Source organism: Antedon bifida, chromosome 8, assembly GCF_963402885.1.
Source record: "Antedon bifida chromosome 8, ecAntBifi1.1, whole genome shotgun sequence".
NCBI lineage: Eukaryota > Metazoa > Echinodermata > Crinoidea > Comatulida > Antedonidae > Antedon > Antedon bifida.
Genome location: NC_136233.1, coordinates 17,585,210 through 17,602,601, shown reverse-complemented (window position 1 = coordinate 17,602,601; position 17,392 = coordinate 17,585,210). Strand labels below are relative to the sequence as shown.

General features: G+C 32.8%; 1 protein-coding gene across 1 annotated transcript in view; it reads right to left on the bottom strand.

The window, feature by feature from the left end:
• Nucleotides 1-1,117: 1,117 nt before the first annotated feature.
• LOC144850888 (uncharacterized) overlaps nt 1,118-17,392 on the bottom strand; it is a 29,319-nt gene continuing 13,044 nt past the window's right edge. The window contains exons 14-36 of the mRNA XM_078708388.1: nt 16,877-16,957; nt 15,953-16,062; nt 15,680-15,809; nt 15,162-15,383; nt 14,784-14,876; nt 14,460-14,530; nt 14,263-14,357; nt 13,697-13,929; nt 12,188-12,285; nt 11,637-11,759; nt 9,658-11,065; nt 9,258-9,365; nt 8,844-8,983; nt 8,424-8,480; nt 8,201-8,297; nt 7,735-7,838; nt 7,267-7,345; nt 6,946-7,047; nt 5,923-6,700; nt 5,516-5,633; nt 5,094-5,217; nt 4,457-4,672; nt 1,118-4,031 (exon numbers count right to left, since the gene is read on the bottom strand). Of these exons, the coding sequence (XP_078564514.1) occupies nt 3,945-4,031; nt 4,457-4,672; nt 5,094-5,217; nt 5,516-5,633; nt 5,923-6,700; nt 6,946-7,047; nt 7,267-7,345; nt 7,735-7,838; nt 8,201-8,297; nt 8,424-8,480; nt 8,844-8,983; nt 9,258-9,365; nt 9,658-11,065; nt 11,637-11,759; nt 12,188-12,285; nt 13,697-13,929; nt 14,263-14,357; nt 14,460-14,530; nt 14,784-14,876; nt 15,162-15,383; nt 15,680-15,809; nt 15,953-16,062; nt 16,877-16,957 (4,674 nt within the window). The 3' untranslated portion in view covers nt 1,118-3,944. The remainder of the gene's footprint in view (nt 4,032-4,456; nt 4,673-5,093; nt 5,218-5,515; nt 5,634-5,922; nt 6,701-6,945; nt 7,048-7,266; nt 7,346-7,734; nt 7,839-8,200; nt 8,298-8,423; nt 8,481-8,843; nt 8,984-9,257; nt 9,366-9,657; nt 11,066-11,636; nt 11,760-12,187; nt 12,286-13,696; nt 13,930-14,262; nt 14,358-14,459; nt 14,531-14,783; nt 14,877-15,161; nt 15,384-15,679; nt 15,810-15,952; nt 16,063-16,876; nt 16,958-17,392) is intronic.

The window sequence follows — 17,392 nt, the reverse complement described above, 5'->3', positions numbered from 1 at the left end:
AGGGATTTTTTCGGGAAATGTCCAAATTTCGACCTTTTTATTTTTTGACATAAATAGTTACTATACGTCTATAAGATGATTATAAAGCAATATATGTGCATATATAGCAATAATATTGCATAATAACAGGTTTTTAAAAAGTGCGTTTTTTGGCCATTTTTGGATAAAATCCCTGTACTATAGTACAGGGATTTTTTCGGAAAATGGCCAAATTTCGACCTTTTTATTTTTTGAGATAAATAGTTACTATACGTCTATAAGATGATTATAAAGCAATATATGTGCATATATAGCAATATTATTGCATAATAACAGGATTTTGAAAAGTGCGTTTTTTGGCCATTTTTGGATAAAATCCCTGTACTATAGTACAGGGATTTTTTCGGGAAATGTCCAAATTTCGACCTTTTTATTTTTTGACATAAATAGTTACTATACGTCTATAAGATGATTATAAAGCAATATATGTGCATAAATAGCAATAATAATGCATAACAAGTTTCGACCTTTTTAAAATTCAATAATTATGCGATATTATTGCCATATTATGCGCATGTATTATGTTATCTTATAGGGCCATAGTAACTAGTTATGTCAAAAAATAAAAGGGTCGAAAATTGGCCATTTTTAAAAATTATATTGCCCTATACTCGCATATATTGTGTTATCTTATTGCCCTGGATTATTTCAGTACAGGTTTTTTGTTGTTGAAATATCGACCTTTTCATTTATTTATTTTAATGCGCAGAATCTCATAATATTGTCTGCGCATGTTACTGCAAAATGGCATGGCGTATGCTATCTCAATGCATAATTTAAACAGTCATTTGGCCATTTTTCGATATTTTTAACTTCTAAAAAAAACCCCGCAGAATCATATAATGTGGCCTTCGCGTGTTACCTTAGTATATATTTTGAAACTGTTGATATTTAGCCATTAAAACAAATCCATACATTATTTCGAAGCTTTTGAAAAAATGACATGCACAGAATCAAATAATGAATAATAGAAAAAAGTCCCTAGCAAATATTATTTTGTTCCCGTTTATTTCACCAACTAAAACAATTAAAATCACGAAAATGTTAAACTTTTAAACAAAAACACCTTTAGCAAATATTATTTTGTTCCCGTTTATTTCACCAATTAAAACAATTAAAATCACGAAAATGTTAAACTTTTAAACAAAAACACCTTTAATAATGATGGTTTTTATGATTTGTAATGATAATGTTTGTATCTACTATACCGCAGGTGAAGGTAATTTTGTGACATTGTAAATGTGGTTAACCAAGAGCATTTTGTTTATCCACAGAGATAGTGATAATAGACAATACCCAGTCGATAACTAATATTAAATTATCAAATATAAACAAATAGCAAATTCAAAATTTTACTTATTTAAAAACAATTAGTATAGGCTTCATTATTTAAAAACTTCTAAAATATTGATTTTTATACTTATAACTACCAAAAACATTAAAAGATTATCAAATGTTGTGGATGTAATCATGGAGGAAGTAGGAAATAGGGAGTCGAATTTTCGGTCGCTGAAGACAACTGGAGGAGCTAAGTTTTTAGAAGTAGTTCCACCTCACTGGACAAAAGTGTAAAAGCCTATCCTGGGCTAAAGTCTACCCTGGGAAAAAATTCACCCTGGAAAAAAATTCACCCTGGGCAAAAATTCACCCTAGGCAAAAGATTACCCTGTGCAAAAGTTTACCCTGGGCAAAAGTTTACCCTGGGAAAAAGTTTACCCTGGGAAAAAGTTTACCGTGGGATAAAGTTTATCATGGGCAAAAATTTACCGTGGGATAAAGTTTATCATGGGCAAAAGTTTACCCTGGGCAAAAGTTTACCGTTGGAAAAAGTTTATCATGGGCAAAAGTTTACCCTGGGCAAAAGTTTACCGTGGGCAAAAGTTTACCCTGGGAAAAAGTTTACCCTGGGCAAAAGTTTGTCTGGGCAAAAGTTTATCATGGGCAAACTTTTACCCTGGGAAAAAGTTCACCCTGGGAAATAGTACACCCAAAGCACAATCCCGCCATTGGAAAAGCCCACCCTCGTTTTAGATGAATATTTGTTGGTGTCATATGAGTGCAATAATACATTATTTGAAAAAGACGAAAGTATGAATTTCTTGTAGTGACTGCTCTTCGACTGTCACATGGATATATCAAATGTTTACCCGGGAAAATAATTAAAAATTTTGTGTTGAAATTGGCAGGCTATCAATATGGTAAAAAAGAGAGAATTTATGTCACAGAACTGAAAGCTAAAAAGGAGGAAAGGAACATCACACCTATAGCAGAAAGAATTAGGAAACATTCTCAAAATGTTTCAGCAATATACTGTATATAGTTAATGAAATAGCTACGATTAGTGAGTAGTTTTGCCAGGACAACGTAGGCACAACATAAAGCGGGTTGACCTATCACAAGTGCTTCATCAAGCAATTACTTGTGCGCTTATGTCCTTGTGAAAAGTAATCTTTAGCACAAGTTATGTTTTATATTTATTCATTTTAGCTGTTAGTTTTCACTAAATATATAATGAATAATTGGATTGGAGCTACTTTCAAAACTTACATATTCACTTATTTATCACATTAAATTTGACAACAAAAACTAATTGCTAAATTGTTTAGCATTACATGCATTGTACATACATAAAATAAGTATCATGCTATTATTATTACTACCACCTGATTAATTACAAATTAAAGCAAATTTTCCTATCCTCTTTAGGCAGACTGTCTTCTAGGCTAACCATGTTGTACATTATCTCCAAAATGTGTGTAAGGAACTTTAATTAGGACAAGTCCAAACTTCCAGAAACACCTTGCAATAAACAGGTATATATATATATATCAAATAAAACAAGCATATTTTGCTTACAGATAGAGTTCCAAGATAGTTGATGTTGTACTATGTACTGAATGAAATATTGAATATTTTAGCCATTTTTTCTAGCTTGTAATATTACCTTTTTAGATGTTTTTCTTTCCTTTTTTTTTTAGACTTTCCTCCAATTACGATGGTTAGAATTCCTTTCTACAAATCTCCATCTTACATTATTACATCAATGGGTTAACCAGACAGTCACTTTCAATCAATCAGATCAACATTTCTATCAACAATTATTCTACTACATTTTGCTGCAGTAAACTATATTATTTACTCAGTTCTTCATAGTTTAGTTTTATATTATACTGCAATAACTTCAGTAGATTAATTATTAATGGTCCCTTAGTTTTGCTCACTAATGACTAAATATTTATATTTGCTTTCAGTTCTGGATATATGATATAACCAAACAGTCACTGATTTTTTTCTGAGCATTTGTTTGCACAGAGGTAAACTTCAATAGCATTAATTTAATAATAAAGATCTCCTACCAATTAATGACTATCTGAAGAGATCTGGAATGAAATGCAATAATAAAGAACTAGGCTTAGGCTTAAGAGCCAAGACCATAATAAATTCTTGATTAAGACCAGCAACAAAGCCTAGGACAGGCTAAGAATCTAAAATCCCTGATAGTCTTAATTAGGCTTAATCCTGGCATTACAACCTTTGTTTTTGCAATCCACCTACTACGTTTGTAGTAAAAAGCTGTTTTATTGATTGACTGATTTGTTTTAATAAAAGCATCTTTATTAAGGGGAGCATTAATTAATGGGCTGTGAAGCAAGCAAGCTGGGGTAAATAGCCATGATTCTTATCATATGAACAGCAAGTCTTTATTAGGGGAGGGGCACCTGAATTAGGATTAGCTAATAGGCTGTCTAAGCTGGGGTGTATATCCATGGTCCTTATCACAAACAATTAGAGAAACAATAATCTTCAACATGGACAGCTTTAGCTGGCAAAAATTACCAGATAAGGATAGGTCTCACAAAATGCTAAAAACTACAAAGTTATTAAAAGTTAGTTAAAATATACAATTAAAGTGTTGGGTAGTCATCAGGCAGAAGAACAAACTCACGACATGTTGGGCAGGTCTTTTGTTCATTCATCCATCTCTGAATACACTGGAAAAAATGCAAAAGGATATGACAATTCAAAATTGTGTATTTGATTTTATTCATTATTAGTTATGTTCAGATGTAGTCCTTTTTTAGTCGCATGCAACGCGACTCTACAGCTGACTATGTCGGTCGGTAAACACTAACTTGAGCATGCGACTGTATGTATATGGCCTTTTTTCATAATGGTATGGTCTAAAAGATGTAAAATTCTACGCTGCACATGTTAATTCTGAGGAAATAGCCACACAATACTGCAGGAAAAAACTCATTACTTTTCCACTGCTGTTCACACACTGATATTTTATACGGGATGAGTAATGCATGAAAGGTGCTATTCTTAAACACTACTCCTACTTTCAATGATTTAGTATCCAGAATCAGTGTGGACATAGATATACAAGTAAAATATGCAAAAATAACAAACTTACATCCGTGTGGAATGTGTGCTGGCATTCCAGCGTGCTGACAGGCTTCGTCGGCATTTCCTCATGGCATATCACACAGGGATCATCTTCTTCCAATGACAGAGGTTTTGGATTTCTAATTGGCATCGTCTTCCAGGTGCTCAGACCTGTGTCAGTTGACATACTTATTCCAGGTGGTGGCATTTTCTTTGAATAAGATATCTTCGATGGCTGATTAAGCTAAAAATAACATTTAAAAAAAACATTACAACAAAGGTCACACCAGTCGAAGATAAATTAAAAAGCAAAACTCTGACCAAGTAAAAATATTACTATTATGCATATTGGACTAATAAAACTTCAATCCTATTCATACTATAATATATACTTTTCATTTCATTTATTTTGCCATATAAAATTTATAAAACTATAACATGAAAACAGTATCAATAAAAAATGCCACAAATGCAGGCAGGTTAACCAAAAGTGTAAGCAAACACCGTCTTGTGGCTCTCCAACATTTATGGTGAGGAAGAGAGTAAAATAGAACAGCATTGTCTTTGAATAAAAATATTTGTATAAAAATAGTATAGAACATCATCAAATATAAAATATTTTATTAACATGCAATTGTTTATTAATGTTGGGTAGGTAAACTTACAGAATGTTCTTCTCTCTTGAGAACCATTTTGACAACTCGCTCAATGATCTCCTTTGAAGGCATTCCAGATAGTGAATTACCATTGGCAGCACGCACTTCCTTCAGGAACATGGCTAACTGACCTCTGCAAGTCAAATTAATGATGTTATGAATGTTAATGAAGTTATTAGATAAGGACCTTCAATTTGGGACAACTTAGAAACTATGTATACTGTGGCTCTGGTCTTTGCCTGAACCTAGAAGTTGCCACATTTTTTGTCAATGAATCAAGTGATATCGCAGAGAGAAAATAGACTCACACAGGTGTATACGTGATTTTGGAAGATTTAATATCAAACTTGGTTGGAAGACCAACATTGTAATGCTAGTGTTTATACTACTGTACACCATTTTCAAATAGACAATTTCCAGTGTCTTCTTACTTTGTATACTGGTTATCAAGCATAACGCCAAGCTGGTAGATAAGCTTTTCAAAGCTGTTCTTAAGATGTGGTGGCGGTGCAGGAATCACTCTTCCTGAAACAGTTCCTCCAACTGCTCCTATAGAGATAAATACTTTTTTGATAACAGCTGTACTTAAACAGAAATATTGCCGATTTTCTGTAATATATAACACTGATCAAAAAACTACTACTAAATCTTAAAATAGAAATGTGCTATTGGAAAATTTACAACTAAACAACAATGTTTGTCCATGAGTGGTCTAGGCATGTGTGTACATTTGATTATGATTTTTTTAAACTTTAATTGAAACAATTTTGCTACTGCTCAGTTATCTTCAATTTCAATTGGAAAATTTGGTAAATATACTAATAGAATGATGGCTTACCTAAGCTCTTAGTTTGTTTCAGAGAACTAGCCTGGGATTTTTCATGCACAGATATTGGTATCGAAGCACTTGCTGCAATCGGTTGAGTCGAGTTGCTAGCCGAAGCTGATTCATTGGAACCAGCTACGCTTACTTGTGGCACGATATTAGATGGTACTTGAGGAACCACTTGGGGTAACTGAGAAACACTTTGAGGCGGTATCTTTGGTACACCTTGAGTGGGTAACTGAGAAGCGCTATGAGGTGCTAACTCAGTATCCCCTTTAGAGGGTAACTGAGGAACATCTTTTAAGGTAACTTGTGGTGGCACATGAGAACCAACTTGAGGTGCCACATGAGAACCAACTTGAGGTGCCACATGAGAACCAACTTGAGGTGCCACATGAGAACCAACTTGAGGTGCCACATGAGAACCAACTTGAGGGCCAACTTGTGCTACAAAATTAGCCATTGCAGAAGAGGCTCCTCCTGACCTGCTTGATCCATTGGTATACGCATGTAGACCCATCTGTCTAGTCTGCTGGTTGAATGAACTCGGAGGCATGTTATTCTGTGACATGTATTGCTGCTGCTGTTGCCATTGTGGGTTGTGTGCAAAGTTCATGTTTGCCTGATGATGAAAGTTGGAAGGCATTTGAGCTGTTTCTCTGCGTTCTCGCCCACTTAGCCTAGGGTCTGTTGGGTTGGGCGGCATCGGCGTTGATGAGGCTGTAGTGTGCACTTGTGGTGCAGATGTATGGCTAGCTGCAGTTGACACTGGCTTTGTAACAGGTTTGACCTAGTAGTAAATAAGATAGGGAAAGATTAGTAAAGAATATCTAAACAAAATATGATAAAAATAATGTTAGGTAACTACATTTAGTCTTTAACCTTGTTTATGCTTGCTTAATCGTAAAAGATATTGCAGTGACTGTCTCAAATCATGTGTCATAGGCAGTAACAAACCATTTTACTGCATCAACTGCAGTAGAATAATTTTGGGTTTATTATTAGGGTAGAATAAAATAATAAAAAGAATCTTACCTGATTAGGAGGTGGCCAATAAGGTGAAACATCACCAACTGGAGGCAGATGCTCTAAAGAAGTACCTGAATAAATCTTCTCTATCAAGACATCATAGTTATTCTAGAAAATATATATAAAATAGACATGATACATTAATATCATTACAGTCCTTTGGGACAACCCTATACAGGGAGCAGGGCAATATATGTTTTAACTCTATGGCAAACCCTATTTAACCTCTATTAAGGAAAAGGGCAATAATAATTTAACGATGGCGAACAATATTTTATGGTAGTTTTATAGTGGTATAGTACAAAGAAGAAAAAAATAATCTCATACCTTTAGTTGTCGGACTTTCTTTGCGTTAACTGTAACTGTAGCCTGCCAAGTTTGTATGGCAGATTCAAATTGGTTGTCACTATAAATAAGCATTTATATAATAATTTTTAACAATACCTAAAAGGGTATCTTTTCCTACCATGTGTGTATATATTTTAATTCTATTAATAAACTATAAAAAAAAAGGATTGATTGGTTATTTATTGGATGATATTTAACTATGTGGAGTAGCTTTGCATCAGGTAGTGATCTTGAGGTCATCGGTGAGTCCCACTCGAGAATTACTTTTTCTCAATGTACAGTTTAAGGTACAAAATTAGGTCAGAGTAGGGCAAATGGTTAATTATTGCTATATAACTATAGAAAAAATAAAATACATTTACTGACCAACTTGTTTGAGGTTTCCTATTTTGGTCTACCTCTTATTTGTATTGATATTCATTGTTAACAAAAAACATACATACTAACCCTTCATCAGAACTTTTTAATTTATCCCGATTTCTCTCTGCCTCTTTAATAACATCTACGAGTATCTTGCATTGGCTATTACACATTATCTTTAGATAATTAATCTACAACAAAAAAAGTCAGAGTTTGTTTCTCTGTCTACAATATCAATGAAGTGTGATGTGCCCAAATATGGTAGTGATATGACATCATCGTGTCCATATATGGGAACATCACTTTTTTTTCACATAAAGTTAGGTAGTGTAGACAAAAAATGTATTGTTTCCAAAAAATTATAAATAAAATCAAACTTTGAACAGGCCATTTTGTAGCCTTATTAAAGTTGTTCATTTTCACCCAAAAAATGATTAAAATGGCTTAATCAGGAAATATATCATTAAATTCAACTCAAAATGTTAAACGACAGAAAACTTGTGTAACATGGAAAGTAGAGGTTTTACTAATGAGCTGATTTTCATATTCTCACCTCAGCCTGTTCTGCTCGGGTCTTCAACCCTTTAGTAGTCCTATTGTTTGCCTCAATAGCTTCTTTCATTTGGTTCTGCTCTGCAAAATATTTATCCCTGGGAACAAAGACCAACATGAATTAATACCGATAAGCAAATTTGCAGCTTGCACAAAAGTTCTAATAAATTGTCAAGATAACGACAATAATAATTAAAGAATAAACATATAAATTTTACACTCACCTTTCTTGGTGTAGAATTGTCATCTTATGTGATAATTTGGACATTTCAGTTGTCATTCTAAAAGTATAAAGATATTATTTCATTAATGATTAGGAGAAACACAGTATAGCAATAAGAGCAATCGGAGAGTAGCAACCTCTGCTAGGAGTAAAAAGAGAGAGAAAGAATCGTGATAAAGATCCATATTGTAGTTTTGCCGTATTGCCTAAAATTAATAAAATGTGGTCCAGAATTGGGATCCTGATCCGTGGCCACACATCTATCTGTGGTTTATTCCTACTAACAGACAAATACACACACACATTTCACAAACATAACTAACACCATTTAGTCATTTTTTCTTATATACTGATATACAGTTTATGGTGTTCTCCAATTAAACATATTTAAACTAAGATAACAAAGCAATTTAATACATACTTAATTAAGTCATCATCAAGATTTTTTAACTTGTCAGCTTTTGCTTTTCCTTCTCTTTCGTAAAATGCCTGCTCACTTAACAGCTTCTTTTGGTGTTGATCAATAAGGTCCGCCTTCTCTTTAAGATTTTTAGACAATTCCTAAAATAGAAAATGAGAACAAATGAATATTGTTGTAAAAGATGAATGAGCAACATTTGATGGCAAATCAACACACAGATCTCTTGCATCCTGAAATAATAATCATTGAAAAGGCTTCCTTAATCCATGCTTCAATGAATAAATGTTCTGTTGAGCACAGGAAAACTGTTGATCATATACATTACCATTTTGGTTTTTACAGTCAATCAGGAAGTTACCTCATTTTTTTAAAACCATGTCTATAATTATTTTCTAAAATACAACTCATCTTTACCTCATTTAGTAATTGAATTTTTTTATTTTCTTCTTTTAACCGAGAACTTTCTGAAACACTACTCTGCTTTAGGTGGGTATATTTTGTCAGGGAGTCTTTTAAACTTTCCTAAAAAATAAAAAATAGTCATATAATAAATAATATACATATACGTTTTCTTGCTCAATTCAGTAGTTTGGCTTTGAAAGTAACAATTATTTTTTAGCCTTAAAGTTTAAGCACGTATTTGAGGATACAGCAGAACACCCACATCAAGGGGACACTATCTTGTGAAATGAAAATGTGCAATATTTGTTTTAACACCGCTACCTAACTCTGGAGGTATCCCCTTAACAGGGATTCTACCGTGCCAAGAAAGTAAACAATCTCAAATACAAAACTGTAATCATATTAAAATTACCTGCAATTGATTATTCTTGGTCTTACTTTCTAGAAGTTCCTGTTTGAACGGCTCGTACGGTGTTGTAATCAGACACACATTCTTCGTCTTTGGTGTGCATTGTACAAACTTACTTTTCCTATGCCACTTCTTTTTCTCAATATCCATACAATGATTTTTAAATTTAATAATACACTCGATCATCTTCCACCACAAACCATGCGGTATTTTTACGATACCATTCATTAACTCTGAGTTGTTGTCAGCATTTGGAAGATCAATTTTAAACCAGTCAAAATCCTCATTTAAAGAGTTGAATAACGCAGTAGCGTCATTTAAAAGTTCTTCGTTTGCTGGATCTTTCTCTTCTGGTACATTTTGATCCAAAGTTTTCTCTTGTGTTGAATGTTCCTCTTTTGCTGGCAACGACTCCTTTTCATCAGAAACACAAGGGTTATCAGATTTATTATTTTGTTCTTTTTCATAAGAAAATGGAGTTGGAGTGTTTAGACAGAAGCCTTTGACGATCTCTGGTGGTAGAACTGAATTTGGATCGTTAGTTAGTTTGCCAGATGCATCTACTGATCCCTTGGTCAAACCACCAGGAGATGCAGATGCTATACCAGAATCATTGACACTGGAAGTTGGTATTGGTGTTGGACCATTACTATCACTAACATTTGAACTTGAGGATTTTTGTTCTTTTGCATCGTCATCCTGAGAGGAACCAACACTAGATTCTTCCATAATATATCTCTCCAGTTCCAACTCTTGTCCTAGAATGTCATCATCAATATATTCCTCATCTCCTGGAAATTTCTCTATGATTTTCTTACTGTTGCCGTCTTCTGCTTTACTCTCTTGACTTCCATCGCTGTTCTTTAAACTATTTTCTTCTGTTGAGGTTTCTGTTGATAGCGATCCTCCATCATCCTGATCTACAGCACCGTTGTGGTCTGTCTCACTAGCTGTCGAATATCTATCAGACTGTTCTGATAATTTGTCACCATCATCATCGTCATCATCATCATCCAGTTCATCAATCGTAATTTCATCCACACCATCTACAGTATTGTAACTTTTGTTCACCACTTTCTTTTTCAAACTCTCCATTTCAAGACTTAACAATGGTTGGAACTCTTTTGGTGGATGCTCTGGAGACTTGTGAATACTGGCAGCTTCCATATCTGGATCGATTGGTTGGCCATGTTTTCTTGCGAGGATCTCTTTGCATCTGACAGCGTGCTTTAACAGACAGATGTGGTCCTCAAACATCGCAAATTTCAATGATTTTAGGAGGAATTGATGAAGGCCACCAGCTCCATCTACAATTACGTGAGCTTGCTCAGGAAACGAGTTGAAATCATCTAGTAGTTTACTACTATTTATAGGAAGAGGTCCTTCTTTTTCCAAAACTGCATGAAAATAACTACAACAGAAGAAAACAAGAAAGACATTAATTTTTGTTAAAAACGCTATTGTATTTAAAGATTATAGCCAGAGCCAAATTTCTTTTAGGGATCTTGTCAACATTATTCTACTGCAGTAACTGTCTAATCATTTTTGGGGAATCATTCAGACCATTTCAATGTTTATGTTGAAATAAACAAACTGCACGTTTTTGCAGTAACATAATTTTGACACGATGATGTCTTTATCACTACCATATTTGAAAACATCACATAAAGTTTGATAGTGTAGATAGAGCTTTAAATCCTTAGATACATTAAGTAATGGATAGAATATTATTATTATTATTATATTATTATACATTTGAACTTTATCAATTTAAAAAGCGGTTTTGTAAGACAAACAGACCTGAAATAATGTCTTCAGGTAGGCCATTTCATATTTCAACAACTGAATGTAAAGCTCTATCTGCACTATCAAACTAATCAAAAAAGTATGATGTAGTGATATGTATTCATCGTGTCCATATGAGCACATCAAATTTGTTGTCACATAATGTTTGATAGTGTAGACAGAGCTTTACTACTTACGAATACATCATAAAAATCATTTCGTCCATAGTTTCTGTGAAGGTTTCTAGAGCCTGAGGGGAAACGCCAGGAATGGAAATCGGAGATTCATCGCTTGTGTTCGGTAAGGGCGTCATGTATTTCCTATATTGGAAAAAAATTAAATTAAAAGTACATTTTCAAACTATTTAAGTGGCAGTGGTATCTTTTGTTGGGGTGGAGACTATCACTAGACGAGTAGCAAACTCTGGAAAAAAAAAACCAAAGTTATACTTTATACTGTACTAAGTGCCGCTGAATGCCTGGTTCATCCACCCTTTCAATTTCAATATGCAATAGAATAGGCTTTAATATTGTTGAAAGACTTACACTGTGAATAAACAATGTGAATTGCCTTTTATTATATATTTGTAATTTGAACTATGATCTCAATGTTATTTCCCAAACAGATGAATAAAGGTGACATTGACTTTGACACTAATAAAGTTGTTCTGAAACATGGTGTACCACAAACCTAACTATTAAATTTAAATTTTAGAAAAGAATAAAAAAAAAGAAAGAGATTCACTTACGTGTATTCGATAAAACCATTTTCATCTGCATCTTCATGGCCCCAGAATCGTCGATCCTCATCACCAGTAAATTTAATTTGAAAATCAGAAATGGCTTTCTGTTTTTAAACAAAAGTTCAGTATTTAGTGAAAAATACATATTGAAATCATTATTTATTAGGCCTAAAAAATGTTTCCCTGTCCTTTTTTTCTTCTAATGTTTTGTAATAAAATAATATAATTAATTATAAACATTTTAATAATAATAATATACTATAGATTTAATCTATAACACAAATTTAAAATTGTTACTAAATCTTTTAATTATTATTTTGTTCCAAATATTTATGTAATCATCAATCTCTGGTAATCAAAACAAATGGTAAAACACAAAATGTGTAGCTCAAACAAACTAACACTATGGCCTGCAAAAAAAGCAGCCTTCAACAGGTGCCCAAGCACTGGCTCAGCCTGCTCATAAAACATGGCCTAGTCTGCACACCTCACTGCCTGTCTGCACACCTCTTACTGCCTGTCTGTACACCTCACTGTCTGCTAAACAATAACAAGCACCACACCACACTAGCCTTTTAAACCAGTCACATGCATTTACATAACAAAAGAAATTTGGCTGTACACCTGTAATTTTTTATTTTCAGGTTTTCTTTAAAACATTTGTATTATAATACTGTAGTAGATTTGATCTATGATTACAAAAATTATATTCTCTAAAACAAATATTACTTTGTATCTGAATTAATAATTGTTTTCAATAATAAACATTTTCACAAAAAAATTTAATTGAGTATCATTTTTTGTTTGATTATTTTTTATTTAAAATGTTTATACAAAGCTTATTTAATTTTTTTCTATTGCTTAGATGTTAATATTAAATTAATAAATTTCAGTAATTGATAAAAACAATTTTTTTTACTTATTATCAAATTGCAGTTAAAATGTTGGTTATCATTTGATAACAAATTTAAAATTAAACTTTAAACTTTTTTTAATCATTTTTGTAATTTGTATCTGATGATTAATGTTTTTTATTTATTAAATATTTTATGAAAGAATGTCTTAATATTTATTTTAAAATGCAGTGTCATAATCAATCAAATGTCCAACACAGTACAATGTAGATAGTAGAACCCCTATTGAAGGGACACCCCCAGGACCCAACAAAGTATCTTCTTAGTCGTGGTGTCCTCTTAATAGGGGTTGGCAGTAGTGTTAAAACACAAATTTTTCCTTGTTTGTTTCAAGGACTTCCCCTGAATAAGAGTATCCTAAAGAAGAGGTTCTATGGTGCTATTTTTTTCTTTACTTTTTTAATAACCCTCCAAACAAGGGGAACTTTTGCACCAATAAAGTTTCCCCTGTAAAGCTCTGTTTACACTGTCAGAAAAGTGTGATGTACCTACATAGTAGTAATATAACATCGTGTCCATATATTGGCACATCACATTTTTTTGTAACATAAAGATAGACAGAGCTTTACATTCATCTACAATGAATAAGACATTTGCAAACCTTTGACTTTTGTTTCTTCTTCTTTGTCGCTTTTGAGTGAGTAGGAAACAGATCTTCGATATCATCCTTCTTTAATACATACTCATAGTTGACTTGCTCCTTGGGTATTTCCTCTTCCTTCTTCTCTGTGGCTTCTTCTTTCGGCTTTTCCTCGGTCACTGTTGCTGCATCTAGTTCAGGAGTTGTCGTTGTTTCTTTTTTAGGTTTCATATCCTTTGACTTAGTTTGCGGTTCTAAAATTATATCAATAGATTGGCTAGTTCATTTGTTGCAAAAAATGTTTTTTTAGATGGTAGCACACCAAATAAAACATGGTTTTTAAAATGAGTTGTTTGTAGTGTATTCATATATTGTACTGCACCTTAGAGATAAAGTTATTTTCTGTAATGTTAAGACTCGTTATTGTATTTTCATATGACTATCTGATAAATATTATCATTAGCACATTTTAATACAGAGGCACCCCTATAAGAGGACCAACAAAAAAATGTCTCCCCTTATTAGGGATGTCTTTTGAATAGGGGTGTCCCAAAGCAGGAGGTTCTACTGTCAGATATATGTCTAACCTTTTGTTTCACTGGTGGCTTCGGTAATTTTAAGTTCTGGTTCATCTTCAGATATTTTCTTTTGCTTCTTTTTCAGTCGCTTTTTCTTAGATTTTCTATCAAATAATGAAGAAAAAAAATTAAATAACAAACAATTATTTTTTATATTTAAATCATTTCACCCTGTACCACTAAACTATATTGTTGGTTGTACTTACGAAGTAGTTGGCTGTTGTGGCTGGGAAACCTTCGGAGGATGCTTAGCCTTACTAGACGGTTCAGCTTTGGCCTAAAAAAGATAAATATTTTTTAAATGTTCTGTCACAAGTTATACTTGAATATACATATGTACAGATTAGAGCAAGAAAAACTAACTACAGTAAGAATGGAATAACTAACTAAAATAAATATTTTTTTAGATGTACAGTATACAGTATAACAAAATAGTTACATAATGTTAAAACATACATATTATTGTCCCTCATTTATTTCACAGGAAGTGCTTAATATTGTTCTATTTTATACTTAAAATTGTATCTCACCTCTGATCTCACTAAGCCATCGCTTCCATACGTTGAAATTGTACAGACCGTACCCAGACAGTCAGGAGTAGTGCAGTTTTTATGTAAAATATCCTATAAAAAACATCCTCATTTAATAATACAGCTACTGCCTGCTTAAAGATGCAATATAAAATTTGATATTCTTCAAGGGAATTATATTTTCTCAAGGGATTATATTTCCCTGAAGCCATGATAGAATAGAAAAGGCAATTACATAGTCTGCAGGCCAGTGTTGTAATGTTTTAAATCCACACAGCAGCACATGATGATGCCATTTTGACCAATCACATTTATATAAGCTATTTTTTTACACTTGACTCGAAGTGATGACAATAAAAAGTTATATAAAATACTAACCTTTTCATGGGAATAATTATAATTCTCTACTTTAAAATGTTTCCAGCATACTATGTGATAGTCCAGTCTGCAATCCTCCGTACAGACAGTGTGAACGTAACCCTTAAAATCTATATCAGTCAAGTATATCTCTTGCTTGATAAAAATACACTGATCAAAGCTGCAGACAGCTACTGGTTTGGGCGGGTTCTTGCACTCATGGATAAGGTCTTCAAAAGATTTCTGTAAGTTATAGTAAAAAAAATTGATATTAGTTTGAGTGATAATATAAAATAATAATATTTTTAATTCTAGTGAAGGGGATAAGGATTTTAAGAATATTTATTATATAATTATAATAATAAATAAAATATTTAATTATATAAATTATTATGTATTAATATTACTAGTATATCAACAATTGATATAAAAAAGTATTTGATAATTTTATTTTAGCTGTCAAAAGGGGGGGAGGGGGGAGAGTGTACCCCTAGCGCTACCCAATGGATCCACCCTGACTACTAGCACAATGTACATACCAACTTAACTCCAGGAAGACTTTCTCTTACTAGTTCCGTAGTGCCTGGCCAAAATATTGGATGAGATTCTCCTTCACCTAATTTTACATGATTTTCCCCTTTTATTAAATATTCTACTGCTACAGAAAACCTACAAAAACACACACAAAAATATTTAGTTTTTAATTTTCCTAAAGAATAACACCAAAAAAACCCCTCCCCATTAAAGATGTATGTATATGTAATACTATTACTAATAATAATAATCTCAAAAAAGTGTGTACTGTTACCAACCTGTTAATCCTTTGATAAAAGCAACCAAATCCATAATAAACCAATGGAAACAAAATATGTTCATGTTCTTTTAAAATCTTTCTAAAAAGCTGTTGAGATTTCATAATTTCCTGTAAAAAAGTAAACATTTTAAATGAGTTTTTGATGAGTGCCTGGCCCTATGGATGAGACATATACCAGGGAAGAGTTAAATTACAATTTTAAATTGTAATTTAACTCTTCCCTGCTTGTACTAATTGGATAATAGATACATGAATAATGGATTCGTGTTGATATTGTGCCTTATACGTAACAGTCTCAATGAATTATATGGTACACAACTTTCATTTTTCCTAAGGGTCCATTTGTGTCGAGTGGTGCCACTAAATGGCACTCATTCATCTGCAAGTGCACAACAAAGGCTGAGATGAACCAGTATACCGAAAGTGCACCAGGTTCTTTATAATGCACACAAGTTTTTAGTCCTTATCCGAGAATTGTTCTACAATATCACCAGTTATGGTTGAGGAGAGGCTTGTTGCTATGGTTTGTGGCATACAATTCACGTTTATAACAAATTAAAAAGTCTTTCTGTGGGCTGATCATAATAGATGGGTAGAGATAGAGTTAAACTGGTTAAACTGAGTACCATTAGTAATAATATGCATGGGTAATCATAGATGAAGTTTAGTACTTTACTGATAACACAATTTTCATTTGTGAACCAGTGAGCATTAACAACTAAAGCCCTGTCTATCAAACATTATGTGACAAAAAAAATGTGATGTGCCCATATACTGTATGGACATGATAATGTCATATCACTACCATATTAATTAAGCATATCACTACCATATTTGAGCACATCACACTTTTTTTGTCAAACTAGTTTGATAGTATAGATAGAGCTTTACGTCCTTTTATTGACATATACAACACACTTACATCTGGGATATCAGTACTAAGACATATATGAGCATGACAATATGTAATTTCCACATATCTGACTTCACCCATTCCACCAAACTGGAAAAACAAATACAAATTCAGGATAGTTATGGCATACACACATCACACAGATCTGACAGTATTTTTTTCTTGAACTTTGACTCTTGTTATATTGTACTGTGTATTGTGATATTTTGTATATTTTGTAAGATTATTTTAATCCAGACCTTTTTATTTGAATTGCCCTGTGTGGGATGATTAAAGAATTTCGAATTGAATTAAATTTTCAATTTAGTACAGCGTATAAAAGTTGATCTGTTGTTAAGTTGAAGTTTTGACTCCTCTGCAGCCACTGCATGGCTTTTCGGTATCAACTGACTAGAGGAACTGACAAAGTCAAGCTGGTTAGCTAGACGAAACTGTCTTGTTTATTATTGGTGTACATCATAATGAACTTTACCTAAAACTGTTTTAATAAAAAATATCTTATATATAGTACCTACTAATCTAAGC